At 43.4% G+C, this 23,215-nt stretch overlaps 1 protein-coding gene across 2 annotated transcripts in view; it reads right to left on the bottom strand.

The window, feature by feature from the left end:
- Nucleotides 1–23,215, bottom strand: part of Arid5b (AT-rich interaction domain 5B) — a 183,114-nt gene that overhangs the window by 73,415 nt on the left and 86,484 nt on the right. For both annotated transcript variants that reach the window (NM_001107624.1, XM_087597501.1), the window contains 1 exon segment: nt 22,523–22,753. In NM_001107624.1, the coding sequence (NP_001101094.1) occupies nt 22,523–22,753 (231 nt within the window).

Here is a 23,215-nt window from a genome sequence, read left to right as displayed (position 1 = left end):
AGACGGCTATTCCTCTAGTCGGGCTCTTCAGATCTCAGCTGCACCTTGTCTGGAGAATCCTAAAACTTTTGGAGTCCAGCCTGGTCTACACTGCAAAGCTCGTGCCCACATCACAAAGAACAATTCAGAGTGGGCTTCGAGTCTATAGGTAGCCCTCGGTCTGAGCACTATCAAAAGAGACACACACACACAATGTTAAATGTCGACCGGAAAACTCTGCAATTATGGTCTTTCTTGTTTGTACTTTCCCAGTGGAGGGAATTTGTGAGGCGTTAATAATGACTTCGTCTTTCTCATCCCTACACTGTACCATCTCCTAAATACCACAGTTGTGCCAATGGGATCAGTGTCTTAAAGGCTGGACTCTGAAGTATACAGGCTAGGGGTGGCATTAACAGTTAAGAACACACACAAGGGAACCGTACTTCAGTTCCTAGCAGCCACACTGGGCAGCTGAGAGTCCCTGGTCATCTAGACCCAGAAGGTCTGATGCCCTCTTCTGGCCTCTACAGGCATGTACAGCCACATGGCACTTGTGCATAGAGTGAGAGGGCCGGAGGGTTGGGGAGGAGGGAGGGAGGGAGGGAGGGAGGGAGGGAGGGAGAGAGAGAGGAGCACACATATAAATATAAATGAAAAAAGATCTTTAAAACATATGGGTTAATTATCGGCTAGAACCAAAGGCCGTTAGCACTGCAGTGTGCAGGCATGGCTGTACTCCAGTTTGTCTATGCAATTGGCGAGCGCGGCGAGCACAACTCCAACCGTATCCTAGAGTGCTGAAATAAACCAACTCTTTACTTTTTAAAGGCATAAACATCACATCTCATACCCAGAAGGGGCCAGAATGGGGGCTTTTCTGGTTCATGCATATGGTGCAAGGCATGGGGAGATATTTCTCTGTTAACAGCCCTGATCATAACCTGGATTTCTCTAACCCTAGAAGCGTATCTTTCCGGCAGAGTAGCGTTTATAGAAAACGAAATTTAGGTTTTCAATTAGGCCCGACTTTCTCTTTCATATTCAAATGCTGCACATATCCTCCAACATGTTTACAGAGTTTTCCCAGATTTCTAAATAAATACAGCTAAAGAAATTCTGAAATATACACATTTTAAAGATGGCTTCACGTGCACCGAGCTATGCCCAGATGTTGAGCATTCCAAGTTTCTCAATAAATGAACACCACGCCAGGAAGGCAAACGTGAGCTGACAGTATTTAGTCTAAGTTCCTTTAAGTGGTTTAACATGTTCAATAACAGTATTTCATTATCAGCTGTTATCAAGGCATTCAGAGAGGAGGTTTGTGGGATGTGGGGCTGAGCAGCATAAATGTGGTTATTGCAGTGATTGTTTGGGGTTTTCATGATCTGCTGTGGCAACAAGTCTTGTCTTCTGTCTTCTGAACCCCATACATATATATACATATATACACATATGTATATATACATACACACATGCATACATACACACATATAAGTATATATACACACACATATATGTATATATACACATACACATATATACATACACATATATACACACATATGTGTATGTATATACACATATATGTATGTATACACACATACATATGTATATACACACATATATATACATATACATATATACACACATATGTATATATACACATATATGTATATATACCCACATACATATGTATGTACACACACATATATTTATATATACATATACACATATAATGTATATATACATACACACATATATACACACACATATATACACGCACACATATGTGTATATATACACACATATGTATATATATACACACATATACATACACATATATGTATATATACACACATACATATGTATACACACATATATACATACACATATGTATATATGTATATATATACAAGCACACATATATGTATACATGAATTTCATATACATATACAAATATACGCATGTGAATATATCTGAATACATCTATTCATAACAAATCCATGATCCTAGCGCACTGCCGTGAGTGCTCATTAACAACCACCACAACCCCACAGTCGGTTCTGTGAGCTTTGAACCGGTTCCAGAACGAGGCCTGCAGCAAATGGCAGCTTGGCCTTTTCGCTTCTCTGAAAAAAAAAAATTTTTTTTTAACAGTTAAAAAAAGGATTGCAGAAAATTCCCCGTAACCACTCCCTTCGCACCTTTTATCTCCTTCTCTAAATCCGTAATATTCACTCACTAAATCTCCAAGGTTGCTGTGCTCTTATGTAATACTTAATTCTCTCCCTCTCTGGTGTTGGCTTGTGAAATGTCTTTAATTAAAAAAGCTAAAAGCTCTCTAAATCTGGATGGCAGACTCATTTCCAGGGCACTCAGGCATGTTGTCTAATTTTAAAACTCTGACAGGATACATGTAAATTTATGCAAGTTTCACAAAAGTCACAATTTCCTCCTTGAATTCAAGCTAAAGAAAATGGCCCCAAGCTCTTTCCAGAACTGTTTACTTGACTGGAGAGCTTTTTTTTTTTTTTTTTCCCATTGTGTCAGAGGTGATTATTGCGGAAGATATCCCCAGTCAGCATCCTGTAGATCTGGTCAGAAGGAAGGAGTTAAATTTCCCTGATTATTGATCAAACAGACTCTTTGATCCCCAAGCTCAAACTGGGAAACACCACTGGCGAGGAGGGGCTTGAGGATATTATCATGCAAATTATTTTGGTTGACGGTAATTAAGAAATTATAGGTTAAGAAAATCAGTAATTGTTCACATGAGTCATTAATGTGTTTTCGTTCCTGGTAGAATGCTCTGGCACGCCCTTCCTCTCTTGCTTTAAATAAGCAAGGAGGGGAATGCGCAGTATTTGCAGCTCAGCAGAGCGACGTATTAATAGAAAGTTTGCTTGGAAGGGCAGCTTTGTAGAACCACGAAACTGGTTCTCTGCCTCTCTCCATATAATGTCCTTCACCCAGGAACCATCTTTAGAAAGCAGGGGTAGCCTATTTGAGTATCTGAGGCAGGGTCATCCCTGAGTGGGAACTGTTTCCCCCTCCCACCCTTCAGAAGTCCTAATCATTGGTCCCAATGCTTAGGAAATCTACACAGAAAAACCACACACTCAGGGACTCAGAACTAGCCTAGCCACGGGCCATTAAGCAGTTCCAGCTAATTCCGTGACTCCCTAGAAACAAATCTTGGCCTGGAACTCAACCTTTGCCAACATTTGCTTTGGAGAGATTTTTTTTTTTTTTTTTTTTTTAGATCCACAGGAAAGAGACTCCAAGTGGATGATGGGAGGTTTGAGACAGGCTCACGAATGATGGGCACACCGGTTAGCTTATAAATCACTGATCCATGAAGGAACACAAATGAAAATTATGCTTTTGTTTTTTTTTTTTTTGAAAGGCAGCCTCAAGTACTGACATGTGATACATGATACATAATAATGCTCTTAAACTGGCTCTGACATAATTTCTCTGGCAGCTCTAATAACCACAAATGATTGCTTTAGTTAAGAACTAGCCAGAAGCAAAATAGAGCCATGTAAAAGTAGTTTGAGCCATAAATACCTCAACAATATTTTATGTCACTTTGTAAAAAGTTAAAGGAGTTTTATAATAATTAACAACAACAACCCCCCCCCAAGGAAAAAAAAAACCCTACGCCGCGACGGACACTATGAAAGCTTATTTCATAGTCCCAAGGCTGCCAGCGTGGTAAATTATGTAGGCACCAGAGAAGCATTAAGGAGAAATAATAGCAACTTAAATGAAGGCTGACGTAATTCATGATAAACAGTCATTGGAAAATATTACAGTGTTGTCTTTTTTTTTTTTTTTTGAGTGGGTTTAATCAGGAGAATATGACCATACTCTAACACAAACCACTTCCCTTTTCCACCGTTAGTAGTTGGGAATTCTGGCATTCACCCTCCCTAGCTGCAAGGTTTTTATTCACCATAATTGCTGGATCCCGGGACCCTCAACACCTCCGGGGACCTTAACGACGTCAATTTGGAATTCTGATTGATGGAGGAGCTTCCAAGACAAAGCCCCAAATCTCTGAGCTGCCTGGTTGGTCCAAAAGTGGGGCTGAAATGGGAGGGTGGTATAGCCAGAGTGCTATAAGGAATACATATCAGCAAGGGTGGTTAAGGACTGCCAACACTGAAGAATGTCCCTTCTAATAGGTTCGGAGATGTGTCAACCAGGCACCTATCCTGATAAGAGCGAAGCTTGGCTCTGGATGGTAGTGGGTGAACTCTAAGTCTAGTAACACACAAAGAGGTAAACACAGTCACAGCCTAACCTGCCAATCTCATTAACGCCGAATGTCACCAGGTCATGGCTGGAAGATGTGAAATACCATAGAGTTGTCATGGAGATGGTTTAAGTCTGAAGGTGAATTAAGAGTTGTCACCTGCTGTGTGGAACCCCTGATTAGGAGCATTGGCCATAGAGAGAGCTTCCTTCAGATATGGAGGCTGGGTGCTATTTAACGCCCTAGCACTCACCCCACTTCTGTGAGTTTAAAGGGAAGACATAATACACAATTATGTCTGCAAGGCCTTCCAGTGTCAAGTTCCTTCAAATGTCTTTAAGTCCTATATTGATGACCTGTGCTGGGGAAGGACAGGGAGCCTAAAACAGAAAGCAGAAAATCCTACATTTTCTTCTCTCCACTGGCTTCTCTCTCAGCCCGAGCTGGCCTTTTGCAAGGACTGTTAAGAGCAACAGAAGTGAGTCTTTTTTTTTTTTTTCTTTCTTCCTCTATTTTCTTTACCAGCCTTGGGGTGGAGGTGTTAATGAGCTGGAATAGGATTCAAAGGCGGGAGAAGAGGCCTTGGCTTGGGTGATCTTATACAGAGGAGCCTCTGTCCCAGATGACCAGGCACTAAGTGACATCTTTGGGAGATGACTTACATTATCCAATATATACCAGAACGGACTATTTTAGACATGGAAGCCTCCCTCCTCCCCCACCCCCGATAGAATCTATTTAAATCATTTCAGAGGTCAACTATCTGGCCACTCCTTTAAAACTATTTCAAAATAAGATGGATGGCTTTCTCTGACATTTACACTCATAAAAATGTATTTTATCTCCTCTTAACACAGCAAGCCTTACTTTCTTGAAATAGCTCATCTTCAGCTTTATCAGCGCCTTTTGCTCGGTGTACAAATATTTTTTTGTATCACAATGGAGCAGCAGAAATGCAAACCTTGCAAATACTTATTTTTAGACATATGGGAAAAAAGCACTTAGAGCTAAAAATAAAGAGTGGAGCAGTCACTTATCGGCGACGCCATTGGACACGCAAAAGCTTCTGCCATTGGACTCTTTCTTCAGATGCTGCGTGCGGAGCCCAGCAAGAAACATCACTCCGAACACACAGAAGAAAATATGATTTCACAATCGAAAACATCCAATCACTAAAAACAACATCTGGGTGTCATTAATAACTTACTCTGCCATTGAACTAGCCAAGTAATCTGTAGCCTGACTCAGAACTTCTGAGTTTCTATTTTTGAAAGGAGGTGGGATCAGGGAAAGAACCCAACAGTAGGCCTTCCTTTTGCAGACGTACACGCCCTGGGCAGTTTCTGAATTTCTAGAAACGTGTGCACACATACTAATGAACATGTGTCCACATGGGAAGCACAGGCTGTTCATGTGATTATGGCCACTACCCATGACAGCCCTGTTTTTGTTTTGAGGAAGTTTCTACAGTAATATTGAGTTTGCTCTCTCCCTCTCAGAGCCTTTGTGTGTAATTAGCATACTTTGTAGACTGGTGAGAATCTGACCATAAGTAACATCTGAGAGAAGACGCTTCCCATTTCAAACTTCAACAAAGCCTTTTGTATATCGCCTCTTAACACATTTCAAGAACAGGCACACTGTTCCAACAGTCCAGCCCTGAGATAAAAGAGCTAATGATGTGCTTGCCACACAATTCACTGCACTAAAACACCCTAAATATTTATACTAACGGGAGTTGAAAATAGTATCAAGGAAAATGCCAAAATATTTCTACATGTTATTGGTAACAGTCGCTGGGAAGACAGATGCCAAAATCCAGCGTGGCTCTAATTCACTGGGTCCTGTCACATGGCCTGTTCAAGGCTTGGTGAAATGTCAACTAACTTATAAACTGCAGAAAATTGTCTTTGGGAAAATCTATATTTACAGGGTTTTCCCCCCCTTTATCTACCCCTAGAAGGTTACCAGACAAGATAACTGAATTTCAATGCACATTTTCTCCCCTTTGTCTCTAGAGTCATTGACAACAATGTGAGGTTTCATCCGTACATTTACAACGATACAATTACAATGCAATTGTATCAGTCACGATACATGTAACAATGTTGTCTCTACAGGAAGAGGTGTTAGGATTGATGAAGGTAATACTCCATCGGTCTACATGAGGGGGCTGGTGCATCCCTCCACACCCCCAGGACAGCATCCCTCCACACCCCCAGGACAGAACAGTGCTAGGGGCCACACCAAGTCAGCCACTATTGCAAAAAGGTCCAAGCTCTTAAGTGTGGTCACGTCTCAACAGGAAGCTGCAAGCAGGCTGAACCAGGCCATGCCTGAGAGTTCGTCCTCCCTGTACTGACCCTGAGCACCTAGGGAGGGAATCTCAGTGAGCGGAAGACATCCTACCATTCTCTCAACTTTCTGACTCAGCCTCTCACCTCAGGAAGGTGTTCAGGTGTTGGATGAGGGGAGGAGAAAGATTATATTTGAAGTCACAAGAAGGGATGCGGGTACATTTGAGGAGCACTCCTGGCTTCCCTATAGGGGAGCACTGCTGTACTACTGCACAAAACTCCCAGATATGCTGGGTATAAGTCAGATTCTTGAACTCACTGTTTAATGGATTAGAGTAGTTAGCAGAATGCTAAAAAGAACAGTATAGCATGAATTCCAGCACCTAGTTAATTAGCATGTGGGATGACTTCCTTCAACAGCACTGTGTTTTTCGTTCCCTCTCTCTAAGACTGCTGGGAGAGTCAGTGGAGTTAATGACCACAGTAGGTGCTCACTAAAGGTAATGACCACAGTAGGCGCTCACTAAAGGTAATGACCACAGTAGGCGCTCACTAAAGGTAATGACCACAGTAGGCGCTCACTAAAGGTAATGACCACAGTAGGCGCTCACTAAAGGTAATGACCACAGTAGGTGCTCACTAAAGGTAATGACCACAGTAGGCGCTCACTAGAGGTAATGACCACAGTAGGCGCTCACTAAGGGTAATGACCACAGTAGGCGCTCACTAAAGGTAATGACCACAGTAGGCGCTCACTAAGGGTAATGACCACAGTAGGCGCTCACTAAAGGTAATGACCACAGTAGGCGCTCACTAAGGGTAATGAACACAGTAGGCGCTCATTAAAGGTAATGACCACAGTAGGCGCTCACTAAAGGTAATGACCACAGTAGGCGCTCACTAAGGGTAATGACCACAGTAGGCGCTCACTAAGGGTAATGAACACAGTAGGCGCTCACTAGAGGTAATGACCACAGTAGGCGCTCACTAAGGGTAATGACCACAGTAGGCGCTCACTAAAGGTAATGACCACAGTAGGCGCTCACTAAGGGTAATGACCACAGTAGGCGCTCACTAAGGGTAATGACCACAGTAGGCGCTCACTAAAGGTAATGACCACAGTAGGCGCTCACTAAGGGTAATGACCACAGTAGGCGCTCACTAAAGGTAATGACCACAGTAGGCGCTCACTAAAGGTAATGACCACAGTAGGCGCTCACTAAAGGTAATGACCACAGTAGGCGCTCACTAAAGGTAATGAACACAGTAGGCGCTCACTAAGGGTAATGACCACAGTAGGCGCTCACTAAGGGTAATGACCACAGTAGGCGCTCATTAAAGGTAATGACCACAGTAGGCGCTCATTAAAGGTAATGACCACAGTAGGCGCTCACTAAAGGTAATGACCACCATAGGCGCTCACTAAGGGTAATGAACACAGTAGGCGCTCACTAAAGGTAATGACCACAGTAGGCGCTCACTAAGGGTAATGAACACAGTAGGCGCTCACTAAGGGTAATGACCACAGTAGGTGCTCACTAAGGGTAATGAACACAGTAGGCGCTCACTAAAGGTAATGAACACAGTAGGCGCTCACTAAAGGTAATGAACACAGTAGGTGCTCACTAAAGTTTAGGTAAGGTTAGTTTCACTACACTTTCAACTAATGAAATACACACCATTTCTTAGGTAGACACCACACTAACTTTATCAAGCATATAACTCACTCTGTGACATGTGTTAAACTCTCAATAAGAGGTATGAGCTACTGTTGTTATCATTCTCTTTTGATTAATCAGAATTCTAATGGTGTTGAACTCTTGTGGAGAATTGTTAGAAATGTCCGTTGTTGTTTCACCAATAGCGAGCAGGTAGGTGAGGCCAGAGAATCATCTGGAAGGCCACTGACTCGGGGTTTCTCAACTCAGGTATCATAAAACTCCTTCAGTTCTGAAAAGTACACCCAGGATGGACTACATGGGCTCATTGTATTAATTTTTGCAAGTAACCCTGTTCAAAGCCATTATTGTAATAATTATGTTGGCACATCTATTTTTAGGAGATGACTTGAAGCTTCTATCAGAGTCTCAAAGGGACTGGAGGTCCCCAAAACCGTTCAAAACATGTCCGACATTTCATCTTCTAGATGAGATGTGAAGACTGAGTGAGAACAGTGGACGGAGTTGATGAGGCTTCTTGCTTGGTATGTTCATGGTGAATGCCCAGAAAAGTGTCCTTTCTGGACCTCTGTAGCTTTTTCTTAATTTCTCTGTAAGTTACAAACATAGCTTCTAGCTCTCTGTGATGTTGGCTATGGAAGTGTACCCAGGCAAAACCGTTTAATGGAACCCGTAGTCGCTGAAGGAACTCTTCCAGCTTCTATTGCCACCTTCCACCAAGTGCCTGCTCTCACCAAAACTGCACCTCCTCCATGTCTCTGAACAAGGGCCGATTAGGAAGGAGGCTATGGTTTGTCAGCTGCGTTCTCTTTTTCCCTTTGTGAAGGGAGCAGCTCTAGGTGTTTCTCCAGCGCTGTCTGCATCTTAAGGGGGCAGAGGATGTGATGGAAATGTTGGTCACAGGGGGAATGTAAGTCTGTCCAGTCGTTATGAGGAACACTGTAGGAGTTTCCTCAAAAAGTTACAAACAGGACTGTTACAGAGTCCATTACTGGGTCTACGTAAAGAAAATGAAATCATTATGTTCAAGAGAGACCCACACTGCCAAGCTCTCTGTTACAGTATGCACAATAATACATAATTGATACCTATCAATGCTGATCAACCAATGATGGATGGATAACAAAGAGTGCGGGGTGTGTACATAAATAATATTGGGCTTTAAAAACAAGAAAGTCCTCACGTTTGCAGCAACGTGGGTGAACTTGGAGGATATCGAGCTAAGTGAAATGAGCCAGGCACAGACAATCAGATGATATTCCTGGCAGAATCTAGCAAAAACTACACTAAGAAATACCGAGTAGGGTGATGGGTACCAAGGATGGGTGATGACGGGAAGCGAGGAGGAGATATGGGACAACACAGAATTTCAACCAGATGGGAGGACTATGTCCAAGACATGTACCGCAGACACACTGACTAAGGAGATGGTTCTTTTATTTCTGAAATTTGATGAAAGTAGATATTTATGTTCTCATCATGAAAAAAATTGAGTATACAAGGAAGTGCATATATTAATTTGCCTTAGTCCTTCCATAATGCCTATTTTTTTTTTTTTTTGGTTCTATTTTTCGGAGCTGGGGACCGAACCCTGGGCCTTGCGCTTCCTAGGCAAGCGCTCTACCACTGAGCTAAATCCCCAACCCCGATAATGCCTATTTTTAAAACAGCACTTTGCTTGCAATAAGTGCATTACAAATATATTGCACCTTGACAAATAAAACATTTCAATAGCAAGATTATTACTCATCTAAACTCTGAGAGGTCAGAGACAGACTGTCAAGAGCCACAGGTCTAATGGGTGCCCTAGGACACGGGGTTGTCAATCTATGTGTCGAAACCCTTTCTGGAAGGTGGAAAACCCTTTCACAGGACTCTCCTAAGATCTTTGGAAAACACAGATATTATAGTTATGAAGTAGCAACAAAAGCAGTGTTATGGTTGGGGCACAACATGAGGCACTGTATTCAAGGGTCGCAGCATTAGGAGAACCATGGCTCTAAGAAACATGCTCCCTTTTTGTCTGCACTCGTCTTCCTGCTCAAGGCTACAGCAAACCCAAACCCATAGCTGACTAGCTGACATCTATGGCTTCACTTATGGGAAAGTAATCCTCTCAATAGAAATCCTTGGGGTTTCTCCTGAGGAAGTCATCTCGATGTTGACATTTTTATGCTTAAAGAACGTCAGGACAGTGTTAAGTGCACATAACACATCGTAATACTACCAAAGCCACAGAGGAAGGGATCGAAACTTCAAATAGAAAGGTCATGTGAACTTCAATAAACTCATTTTACGCAATATTGAGCGACCATTAAAACGGTACTCGCAAAGTGTTTAACACGGGCGAATGTTTATTTTATAATAAGGAAAATTTAAGGATAGCAAAATGGCATACAGGATGTTCTCAAGTTACTGGAAATGCTTCCAACCCCCGCTGCCCCAACTGAGAGCCAAAACAAAAGAAAACAGCTACACACGAAGGACGACATCTGGGGACTATTGATGGCTTTTGGGAAGCGGAGTTGAGATACTGATGGGACTGTAAATGACATTTGTAAAGGCAAGAACATGGGAGTTTTGATGAGTCAGAATGCAAACTGACCACTTCTTAACTCCTTGTGACCGGCGTCTTTTCCCACTTTGAAGGGCTTAGTGGGAGTTTCCTTGGAGTAAAGCTTTATGGGTTCAGCCATCAGATACATGGAAAGGCCTTCACATACAGACCAGCATATGGTGCGCACTCACAGAAGACCGGCAGTTGTTATAATGCTTCTCTTTTCATAATAGAAATAAGTTCCCACAATAAGAACAGTGTTTTGAAAGGCATGTGAGCTGTTCCTGTCTCTTTTTCTTTTCCTCACTAAGTTATTATGATTTGGAGATGGGGGGTGGGGGTGTTATGTGGCTAGTGGAAAACTCTGGTTGTCTCTGTAAGACATGGCCACTGTGTTGACCATGGCATGTCCTCAAGCCCCAAAGTGAGAGTTGGGGCTGACATTAACAGTACGGGCTGAAGTCAGGCATGGTGGCTCCCATGTAACAATCCCAGCGTTGGAGCTAAGACCAGAGAATTAGGAGTTCAAGGCTAGTCTGGGTTTCACAGTAACACCCTGTCAAAATAGACAAGAACCCACTGCTGGTGTTGGGAAATGACAGGGTCATGGCAAGCGGACAATCCTCAGCGAAAGACAGTGGTCAACTTGTGAAGAACACTTCTGGGCTTAGAAGAGATAAATAAATGTTGGGGGGAGGGAATCCCTTGGAGCTAACATTTTCCCTAGAGAACTCAGTCCACCAGGAGCTACAGTTGAGAAAAGGGAGGTCAATAAATACTTGACTTATCTACCAAAGGAGATAAGAATGGTGGGGGCCTGAGACCTTCTGGAATCCAGTCCTGCTTTCTCTGTCATTTCAACAAACATGTTGTCCCAAACACTGAAGGACCTTAGAATCCAATGGGGAAAAAAATACATGTAAGCCTGTTAAGTTTTTTAACAGGCCAATTGTTTAATCGGGGTGAGTGGCCTAGGGAGATAGGGAAAGCCATGTGCTATCAACCTCAGTTTGGTTCCAGAACCTATGTGGTACATGGAGTAAAAGTTTCTTGCTAGTTGTCCTCTGACCAGGACACGTGGGCAGGGGCATGTGTATGGCTTCCCACAAGTCAATACATAGTGTTTTATTCTTAGCAAAGACAGGAGTAGGCTCGCAAGCACCGTGTTTGGTCTCAGTAGTCAAGGAAGAAGCTGAGGATAGTGGTGTGCTCTTAGAATCCTGGAGCTGGGCTGGGGGTTGGAGGCAGGTGGACCCCTGGGGTTCACTAGTCAACCAGCCTAGCCTGCTAGGAGAGACCTATGCCCCGGGAAGAGACCTTAACTCAAAAAAGTCACATGTCCACTTCTGGCCGCCACACGTGCATATATGGCGCGATCACAGAGCTATGTCTGCACTCACGCACACACAGGGGGACACTCAAATTGGGAAAAAGAAAAGTGTTGCGAAAGTGTTGAGAAACAAGGAACAGGGGGACATAGAGTACAATGTTAGAAATAGTTACTCCGAAATCATCGTCCATCCCGGAACCCTCCCTTTGAGGAGGCAGTACAGCAAGAGAGCCTTCCATTAACCCAACAGCCTCCCTTCCGCCCTTCTTGGAGATCTGAGGAAGGGCCTAAGCTAATAAGAGACAAGTCAGGTTTTCTTGTAAGAGGCCTCTCTGAGGCTTTAACCACAGCGGGGTCTCAAAGAAAGACTAAGTAAGGTGACACATGTCCTTCTCAGGGGAAGATGACATCTCTTAGCGGGAAAAGTTTGCTTGTAAGAATTGCTTTTAGTGGGGCTGGGGATTTAGCTCAGCGGTAGAGCGCTTACCTAGGAAGCGCAAGGCCCTGGGTTCGGTCCCCAGCTCCGAAAAAAAGAACCAAAAAAAAAAAAAAAAAAAAAAAAAAAAAAAAAAAGAATTGCTTTTAGTTTTGACTAAAAGCTAAAAAAAAAGAAATGGTAGAGAAAACGAACTCTTTGAACTTCAAGTCTAGGGCCCTTTCTTGTTCCTCCCCTGAAATAGCATCCTCTGTGAATCCTTCCAGGACTCACCAGAGATCCGCCTCCCCTAGAAGCTTCACCAACACCAGAGCCCTGTTTCAGGTATCATCTGTGAACCCTGACATAAGGTCTTCCGTTCACCAGCAGAGTGTCCTGCAAAGGTTGCTACCTGACGAAAAGCTTTCACTCAGCAAGCTTGGCTCGTCTCTCCTCCTTTGGCCCTCAAAGTAAGAGTCTCTCAACAATTCTTGTTCTACAGTCAAAGTGTGTTGTCAGACACGTGTGTGTGCGCGTGTGCATTGAGGGTGAACAGGCCGGAGTGTGGGTGCTGGCTGGGGCTGATTGAGCAGAGGTCTCCATGTTAGCGCTCTGAGTCTGTGTGCTGGTTGGGAACAGTCAACAAAGCTACTTCAGCACTGGGCTTGTGACCCCATGAAAATTGCTCAGTCTCTGAGGCCACTCAGAGGTAGAACTCGAGTCTACAGAGAGGATATGAAGTGGTATTTGCAGTGGGCCATCGCTCTGTCTCTCACGTGACATAGCCTAAGTTTTAAGTGCTTTGCCAATAGAGCCTCGTGTCCCAGCAATGCCTAGAACCCTGCTTTGAACGCAGTTGGTGCTCAGTGAGAGAATGGGTGAGTAACAAGGACCACGAGAATGTCCTGGTCTTTTCTGTCCATCTTGCCTGTTCTCCAGTCCCCCAAGATGATTACTGGAAAGCAATGGAGGCCGTGAGAGAAAAGGCTGTTAGGAAGGGTGTTTCTATGCACCTTCTAAAGGGGGTAGAGAGCCCAGAGAGAGGAACTGAGGCCCATGCCAGCCACCAATAAGAAGATGGCCTGAATAGGCAAACCCAAGCAGCCCCTTTGCCAAAAGCTTGAAGACTCTGCCTCCTTCCAAAAAAACCCCATTACCAAATCATGGTAAGCTAAATTTAATTTTAAAAAGGGAAATGATTTATGTGCTGCAGGAATAAAGCAGCTATGGAATCAGAAAGCTTGCATACATTTCATTTCTTTCTCTCTCTTTTTTTTTTAAATTAGGGCTATAATTTTTTCATTAAAGATCGGTGCCAAGTTGAGAAAGCTGAGACACTCTAAGCAGAAAATTACAAAGAGGTGTATGGGGCAAGCCCCGGTGGTCTGGCAGCCTGGGTCTCAGAGTCCAGGAAAATACAGGGTTCTTATTCTCCTCCCCCTGCAACCTCGGAACCGGAAACTGCTCCATCTCTTAAAGGGCCCTTGCATAGCTTCCTCTCAGGTGAGAAGGAAGTTCTGAGGCCTCCACAAAGTCAAGAAAACACTGGGTCACCAGTGGGACAGGGGCAGTCACCTGGAGGGGAGGGTGGTAGTTGGCACCAAAGCTTCTTGATTCTAAATCAATGCTCTTCAGACTTTGAATCTTCCAGATCATTCTGCGTCTACCTATCCCCACTTCTATCAATCTCTGCCACTGACACCACTAGATAGATGGCGGTCAGCTATCTGTTTCCAGTTGTCCTAATGTCAAGTGGTTGACACACTGTTCCTAACCAGGGTCTGGACTCATAGGCAGTCAGGCGGGAGGGGAAAGAGACACCACAGGACCAGAATCAAGCGATCTAGGTTCAAATCCTGGTCTACCCACTTGTGGGCTGTGTACCACTGCTGTACTGTGATGTCTCTATTCATAACATGCGGAAGAACAATGGCCACAGTGCTTGTGTGTCCGTTCACCCATTTAACCAGAGTTTATTACACCAGGATTGCATGCAACTACTCTCCTGGTCCCTAAGCATGCAGCTGTGAACAAGACAGAAAGCGTGTTGTTTCTGTGAGCAAGGGCTTCCAGTAGTGTGTTTGGGGAATGGGAAGAAAGACAGCCGATAAACGGGTAAATAAACAATTACAGAAGTAATTGCAGATAATGATGAGTTGTGGGACGATAATAACATGCTGGTTGAAGGATTGAGCTGGACTTGGGATGGCCAGATTCTGTCTCTCCTGGAAGGAGAGAGTAGGTCAGAGGCCTGAATGATGAGGAGGAGACTCACGGTGCCTGGGAGGGACACATTCCAAGCAGACAGCAAAACAAGTATTTCTGGCTAGAACAGATGTTGAATGACCTTTAGTACCACCTCAGACCTCATCTTCCCGAGTAGCTGCCACAGAAATAAAACGATTCTGTGGGTCTTTTCACTGAGGCTCCGGTGAGTGGCTGTGGTTGTGTTGGGTGAGACAAGAGGTAGAAGGTTCTAGTAACCAGGAAGAGTTCAGCAGTCCATGTTCATCTTCACAGCAACCTAGGGTGGTCTACTCCCATAAGGCGTGGTCCCTACCTATGCTATACCTTGTTATTCTCCTGTCATAATTTTATGATTAAAAATAAAATAGGTCTTTAAAAGTAAGATTTACATTTTTTCAATTTCACATGTATGTGTGTCTTGCCTGCATGTATGTACGTGTGCCATCTGTGTGCCACGGGGGCCAGAAAAGGGCGTTCGGTCCCCTGGAACTGGAATTATATAGACAAGCTGCTTTGGGGGTGCTGAGAACTGAATCTGGATCCTCTGCAAAAGCAGCCAATGTTCTTAACCACTGAGCCATCTCTCCAGCCCTCCAAGAAGAACTTTAAACAGAGCAAAGATAGCTTTACATTAAAATCCATTCCAACACCCTCACTTTTAACCAAATCTAGTTGCCTCTTATTTCTCTTTCAATAGTTCTTTTTTTGGTGTGTGTGTGTGTGTGTGTGTGTGTGTGTGTGTGTGTGTGTAAAATTGACTATTGTCAATGTTCTGCAAGCTGACTTCAACCTTTTGACGAAGTCAAAGATGATCTCGAACTCCTACCTGGGCCTCTAGCTTCCAAATGCTGGCATCAGAGGCAAGCGACACTACTCCCAGACCACGTGATGCTGAAGACTGACTCAGAGCTTCAAGTATGCTACCAACTGAGCTGCAGCACAAACATGTATTTTTTTTAATTTAAAAAACCTGGTTATAGTGGGGGAATATATGGATCTTGGCTTTGTTGTGGAGAATCAGTTATTTTCTAGATGAAATACTAGGTCAAGGGTTAGTCAACACGGAGTCTCTTCCTTCTGGGGTAAAGGTGAATTTATCACACCCATGAGTCCTAACTGGTTAGTAACTTGCTGAGTCCTTTCGGCTACAAAAAGCATTCAAGTTGTTTTAAAATATCCTTTCAAGTTCTCCCCAAAGAAAAGACATGTGCTAATTCTCAACATTCCTTAGGTGCTGACTCTAAATCAATTCATAGCAGCACGATAAAATATCTTTCCCTAAATCCCTACGTGGGCCAGGATCCAGACTACCAGTGCCTCTGACCAGGGTGGTCCCCTCTCAAGCCCCCTTTCTACCCAGAGCCCAGGGGGTGGAGCCTTCTGTGGAATGCATCTGATGTGTCTCTACCCACAGACTTCTGGGGATTTGCTTCACTATCAGAACTTAAACATTTTCTTTACCTCTTGTCTGAGAGCACAGACCATAAGGGTGACTTGCTTTGACTTTACTCTAGGGATAAACAGACTCCAGGAAAGTTCCAGGAGGGCACAGGGGGGTTCCTGAAGGTGGAGGTCTTCTACACAAACAGCAGCATGCATGAAGCCCAGTTCTTTTCCTAATCACTTTCAATTAAAGACAAAAAACGGTTTTATTGTCCTTTGGGAGATTGGTGACCACCACACACAGTGGACTCCCAAATGTGGACAGGGGCCAGGAGCAAAGACATTTGATCATCGGAATCCACTGTGACCATGGAAACTACTTTGCTAAGGGAGGAAAAAAAAAAAAAAACAACCCAAAAAACAGTTTACTGGCAAATTTCCAGGATCCTTAAGACAAGAACTGCCTTCCTTTAATTTCTAGGAAAGCACGTGATCAGATCACGTGATCTTTAGAGGGGAAGAAGCTCTCCCTTATGATTCATACTGACTTTGCATGCTTTGAATTGCTTTTCATAGAAATTCAATGTTTCATCCAGGCCATGGTGGCACACACTTTTAATCCCAGCACGTAGGAGGCAGAGGCAGGCAGATCTCTGAGTTCAAGGTCAGCCTGGTCTACAGAGTGAGTTCGAGCACAGCCTGGGAAAACCAAATTAATTAATTAATTAATAATTGATTGATTAATTAAAATCAAGGTTCATCTCGCCTATTGTCTTTTCCCTTTGCTCTTACTTCATTTGTCTATAACATCACCATTTCAACTAGCAAGAAATGGGAAAGGACAAAGTTCAACTGAGAAGGGCATCTTTAAAACGTTCTGTGATCTGTGGACAACTTTACATGCACATTCATTCCCTTGGAAAGCCCCCAGGACCCCTAGGGGCTGGATCCTTTAGGACTCAACAAACACAATGATTTCCTATGAACACACACTGTCGAAGACCTGAGACTCCAGTAGAAGCAGGTTGATTTCACATGTGTGAAGTGTTAGCAAGCCAGAGAGTCAACAGAGGCACACACAGTGAGGCAGAAGAAGACATCCTGAGACTGAGCCTTCCTCATTCAAACAGACACCTCTTAGCAAGATAATTGGTCTATTGTTTTTCAGTGACCAGTTCTTCTCTGGTGTGTGTGTGTGTGCGCGTGCGTGTGTGTGTGTGTGTGTGTGTGTATGTGTGTATAACAGGGGTGACTTATTCTGAACCTGGCAAGATGGCTGAGAATGCCTGAATTTACTGACAGAACAAGTAAGGGAGCTTGTCACATTTGCTGTAGGGGATCCAATAGTTGAGCCCTGATCACATGATCTCTTTGCATGTGAGCTTAGCACTCTTTTTACTACAGTTTGCAGCCCTTTCCACACCTCATCCCCAGTGGAATGTCTGCCTTAGTATAAACACAGCCAAGTTCTTCTCCCTGTAGGCCAGAACTCACGGTGTCCGCACAAGGACCAAATACCTAATGACAGCCCAACTCATCTCTTAGCTCCGTACAGGGTCGACCAAAGCCGTGCTTCACCCTGCCCCATACTCTTTGTCAAGAAACACACAGACATCTCAACTGCCAAAAAACTAAAAAAAAAGTGTGACTTCTGCTTCTTATGCCTCTGCAATTCAAAAAACAGAGACACACACAGACACACAGACACACTTATTTCAAAGTAAACCATTTCTCTCTCTCCATATTATTGGCATAAACGGGGCTACCTTTGCAGTCCTCTAATGGGAGCCAGTGCCTCACTCCTGTGTTGGTCTGGCTGTGCCTCTGTTTGAATTTAGTTTGTCCACCCTTCACACATGTGAAGTCAATTGGCATGATAGTAGTGTAAACACTGTTCATTTCCAAGTGCCGGACCTTTTATTGTTCTAACAGCAAAGAACAGACACAGTGTTTGCCCCCCCCCCCCCCCGCCTCTACTGCATACACAATATAGACGACAGAGTGCATTTGTACAAAACAGAAGTCATTACATAACCAGGTAAGAGACAGAAGGGGAGCTGTGGGGGAAATGTCTGTGTCGGGAGAGGGACACAGGGCAGTGGGAGCAGGAACCACGCTTACGGTAAAGATATTTCGGAAGAAAACGAAATGCTATTCACAACACACTCCCGTCCCTGTTATTAAAAAAAAAAAAAAAAAAAACCTCATCCCTTAATTGTATGTGCGATACAATGAATTTTCATAATGCTTCAATGGGGAGTCTAATGTGTTAGGCTTTTTTTTTAAATAGTCAATTATCTTGTGCTAAGAAAGCACACTACAGCAGAGCTGTGTCGCTGACAAGATGGACGAATATAGGCAGTATGTCGGAGCTGAAGCTGTTCAATCACCTACCATTAATATGATTCAATTTATGCTCAAGTCATAGGTTTAGACATTACACAGCAAGAGAAGGACTTGCATAATACAGACAAGAAAGCAGATGGCATGTTATCAAAACCTTTCAAGCCTAAAATAACCTTCCCAAGTAAGGAGGCTAGTTAATTAAAACCAGGATATATTTACTCGATTCCGAATATCTCAATGTAAATAAAAATTAAAATGGTACTACTGTAACATTGGATTAAACGATGAAATTTCATCCATTTTATTTTTCTTTAATAGTTTCTAATCAAACTTTTCATTAAGCGGCTTCATAAAATTCCACAGAGAATTTATTTATAGAGACTGGTTGTAGATTTAAAGGGCTTACTTTTATTGTCCAATTAAAGCTGTTATTCGGTGGACAACATTAAAAATAGCAGGGAGGGGGCAAAGCCGCCTGACGGGGGGCTTTCATTTCAGAGACGTATTTTGATTATGCAGGTAAGCCGTATTGGTGGGCCCCAGAGGAAATGTGGGCTCATCGCTGTCTCAAAGAGCTCATTCTTGTTTCAAAGCCACTCGCTGGCTTCTTACCAGTCAGGCGACCAGCTCTCCTTCAAGTTTTCTTACAACCCACGCTGAGGTTGACTATGGGTAGAATGACTTAAGAGGGACCAATCGTAGACCCCAGCCAAGAGCGACTCAGGGATTGAATCAATAACAATCGCCATGTTTCTAACGGGTTTCTGAAACACACACCTCCATATTTTAAAACTAGACCAAGGAAGGGAAATGGGGAGAGGGCTCATTGGTGGGCATGCAGCTCGGTGGGGTATGCGTTGTAACCAGGGGAGCAGAGATAGGACAATCCCGCCTCCTGGCTAGCCAATCCTACAGGGCAAAGTTCTGGACCAATGAGAGACCCTGTCTCAAACAAAAAGGTGGCAGGTATTTGAGACAGACACCCGAGGTTGTCTGCTGGCTTCTCTATGTACATACGTGCAGTTGCGTTCTCACGTACAAACGTGCACCCACACACTTAGAAAACCCTGGACCACGTTCTAATGCAAGGCTTCTCTTGTCCTCGCATCCTGACTCTCATCTCAGGCATCCACTCTCCCCTCCCCCCTCCCCAGCCACTGCCGCATGCATTCCTAGCAAAATCACTTTCTGTGACACTGATTGCTGATTTTCTTGTAACATAGTTAGGTTTCCAAGTATGTGAAGCCTGTCTTCCCCGTTTAGATTCTTGATCCTCAAAATAAGCAAGGACCAGATTGTATTTCTCTTTTGTGTCCCCCTCTGCTGTCCATGTCACAGAGGAAAGCAGTAGGTCAGTTAATAAATTAATCATCATCAGCCATAGACAATTAGATACTGTCCTTCGGAGAATAAACTTGGAGGAATTATTATTATTGTTATTGTTGTTGTTATTATTATTATTATTATTATTATTATTATTATTATTATTATTATTATTTTGCGGTTTGGAATTCCCTGTATCAAAGACGTAGTTGTTAAGTGCTCTAAATTCTTTGCCATCAGCTCCACGATCCGTCCACCTGGTGATACGAACAGGCTAATAAAAACAGATTTTTATAGCCTAGGCATACTGTTACCTAAATTATATTTGACCAATTACTCAAGTTACTGACTGTGCAGCATGGAAGATTCATCTGTGGGCCCCCTGGCACTCTGGGTTATCTGAAAGAAGCATTTCAGTCATCTGGCAGCTCTTGGTATTAGGAACATTTGTTTAATGCCACTCACTAATTAAATCTATGTTCTTCCACCAACTGTTCGTTGGTTGGAGAAACCCAATACCGCATTTTTAACAAACACTTTAACCCATGTCACTGGCGTGTACTATCAGCTGGGGGAGGGGGACTCGAGTTAAAAAGTTGTTGTCTGGAACTTTTAGGTGTGTACCCAAGGCGGTGGGGGACACATGGAGGAAAAGGGCTCAAACGGGGGCCAAGGGAAGCCACATGGTTTATGTGTTAGCATGGGCTACTTTCGAAAAGAATGGGCCATTTGAGGAGTGAGGGACTTGTAACAGTCCGATGTTCTCCTCATTTAATTTGCTTTCTAGAAGCTCATTTAAGTACTATTTCCAGAGGTTAGAGGAGAAAGGCAGGGTTAAAAGAAGGTACGCCAGAAGAAATTGCAGGAGTACATTTACCAGGAGATGCTCATGTTTGCAAGAACATTAAAAACATTAGCAATGCTTCAACAACCACCATAATCGCTGGACAGGAGCATCTGTTTCCAACTTTAGACAGGACAGCATTGAAACGCAGTGCCTAAGAACCCCTAAATTAGACAAAAAATTTAAAACTTTTTTTTTCATTTTATTACGTTGTTAAACACTAACTTTGAATATTCTTTTTAAAAAAGATTTATCTATTTATTTTATGTATGTGAATACACTGTAGCTGTCTTCAGACACACCAGAAGAGGGCATTGAATCTCATTACAGATGGTTGTGAGCCACCATGGGGTTGCTGGGACTTGAGCTCTGAGCCATCTCTCCAGCCCATTGAATATTCTTTTTTTTTTTTTTTTTTTTTGGTTCTTCTTTTTCCGGAGCTGGGGACCGAACCCAGGGCCTTGCGCTTCCTAGGCAAGCGCTCTACCACTGAGCTAAATCCCCAGCCCCCCATTGAATATTCTTAAGTAGGGAAAACATTCACTCAGCTTTAACCTGTGTTAGGAATTTAGAGACCTTTGGATCAGGTATTAGTAAGTCATGGGGCTTGGGAGCAAGGAATGTGGGTGGTTTTTTTTTTTTTCCCTCAAGTTTGAAAAGTATTGTAAATGTTCACCTGCAAGGAAAGGGTATTTAATAATTGTATTGATATTTATATTAATAATTGTATTTAATAATTGGTCTGCAGTAATGAAAAGACCATCTGACTATTAAAAGTATGACAATATCCGCTTCCGTGTAGGAGGAATTTAGCATGCACACACACACACCCATGCTCACACAGTCTGTGCCTTTGGACTCCAGTGAGCTTCGACTTACAGAGTCCTTTGTAGTAGCCAAAGAGCTCCCGAAGTCACAGACTGTGAAATCCGAAAGACCACAGTAGGCTCACAAAGTCAAGTAGAAGTGTCTCAAAGATCACTGGGACCATTTGGATTTAAATAGTATGCAAACGAGGTTTCCTTGAGGGACAAGGCAAGACAACAGAATCAGGCAGAGAACCAGCTTGAAGAAAGTCTGTGTGTGTACTCTCCAGGCCTTTGGTGGGGGGGAGTCTTAACCTCTTCTCTTCCTTGGCCTCAATGATGAATTGAACAGGGTACCATTATACCATTGATGGAGAATCACTGACATGATGTAACGTCTTCTCAATCGGATGCAGGAGGCATGGTATAAGATGATAGTGTCTTAGCTTGCCTTCTGCACATTGTACATTGCACTGAATAATGCAAGGTTTCCCAAGGTAAGACATGGTGTCCGACAGCCCCACTGCTGACTACTCATAAGCCAGGAATCTCTATGTGCGAAAATTTAAAGCAGTCAGCACATCTTCAATGTGTGTGTGTGTGTATGTGTGTGTGTGTGTGTGTGTGTGTGTGTGTGTGTAACAGTCCATTTGATCAATCTATTATCTCTCTCCACCATGCTATTGAATGGTTGTGATCTATGCCTTCTTATAGTACTTCATAAAATCAGAAAATTAAAAAAAAATATTTAAGTAACCCAAGCTTTCAAAGAAAGATCATGAAGACTTCCAATCACAAAGTCCACCTTCAAGATCAACCAAGCAATTACTAATTACTAGTTATATATTGAACAATGAACACAAAATATCCATCGTTCACCTGTGGTAAACTGAGAGTGCGAAGAAGACGCCTTGTGTTGCAGAACTATGGCGTCTGGGGGGAGGCGGGTGCTCACACTAAGCCCTGACCCCAGCACTGTTCACTCTGGGAACTGAGAATGGCTTCTCATGCGAACACGTTTCGAACAGAGTAAAAGACAAGACACTTACCAAACTCATCACACACGCTCTCGTTCTCGATGAGAGTGGGGTGATCAAAGGTGTCCCGGCAGTACAGGATCTGGGGGTTTCTGCTGACCACCGCGATGCCCCCCAGGGCTAACGCGAACTGGTCCGTGAGGATGGACGATGGCTTATCCTGGATGCGTTTAAGCATGGACCGGTACCGACAGTACTGAGGGTAACTGAGCACAATCACGTTGTTTTCTTCCTCATCTTCCCCTAGACAGAGGGGAAAACAAAACATATCAATTACCCTCTTCCCACCAAAGAGAGAACATTCACATCCGCAACTTAATTTCAACGGACACTTTGGATTCGGAAATAGAGACATCTTCTGCAAAGTCCTTATTTTTTATCACAGTCTGGAAATGCCACAATCTTCCAGAATCCCCTTCCCAATGTAGCTTCCCACCCTCAAAGCCTGAGGCCAGCCCTGAGTAAGATTGCTTTGTGGCCACACGGACATACAAAATAAGCGTTGTCTGAGTCACTTGGCAGCAGTCAAACTAAAATACTCCTTCCCTGAGACTTCAGTGTATTTCTTAGTCATTGGTGTCACAGTGATAGGGAAAACTTGGTTGAGTGTCTATATAATTATTGCTTGGCTTAGATTGATTACACAGTGTGTGTGTGTGTGTGTGTGTGTGTGTGTGTGTGTGTGTTGGCAAAATTGTCATGGAA

The sequence above is a fragment of the Rattus norvegicus genome, chromosome 20, assembly GCF_021556685.1.
Source record: "Rattus norvegicus strain SHRSP/BbbUtx chromosome 20, alternate assembly SHRSP_T2T, whole genome shotgun sequence".
Classification (NCBI taxonomy): domain Eukaryota; kingdom Metazoa; phylum Chordata; class Mammalia; order Rodentia; family Muridae; genus Rattus; species Rattus norvegicus.
The sequence above is the reverse complement of the archived record's forward strand: the minus strand, read 5'-3'. Positions and strand labels throughout refer to the sequence as shown.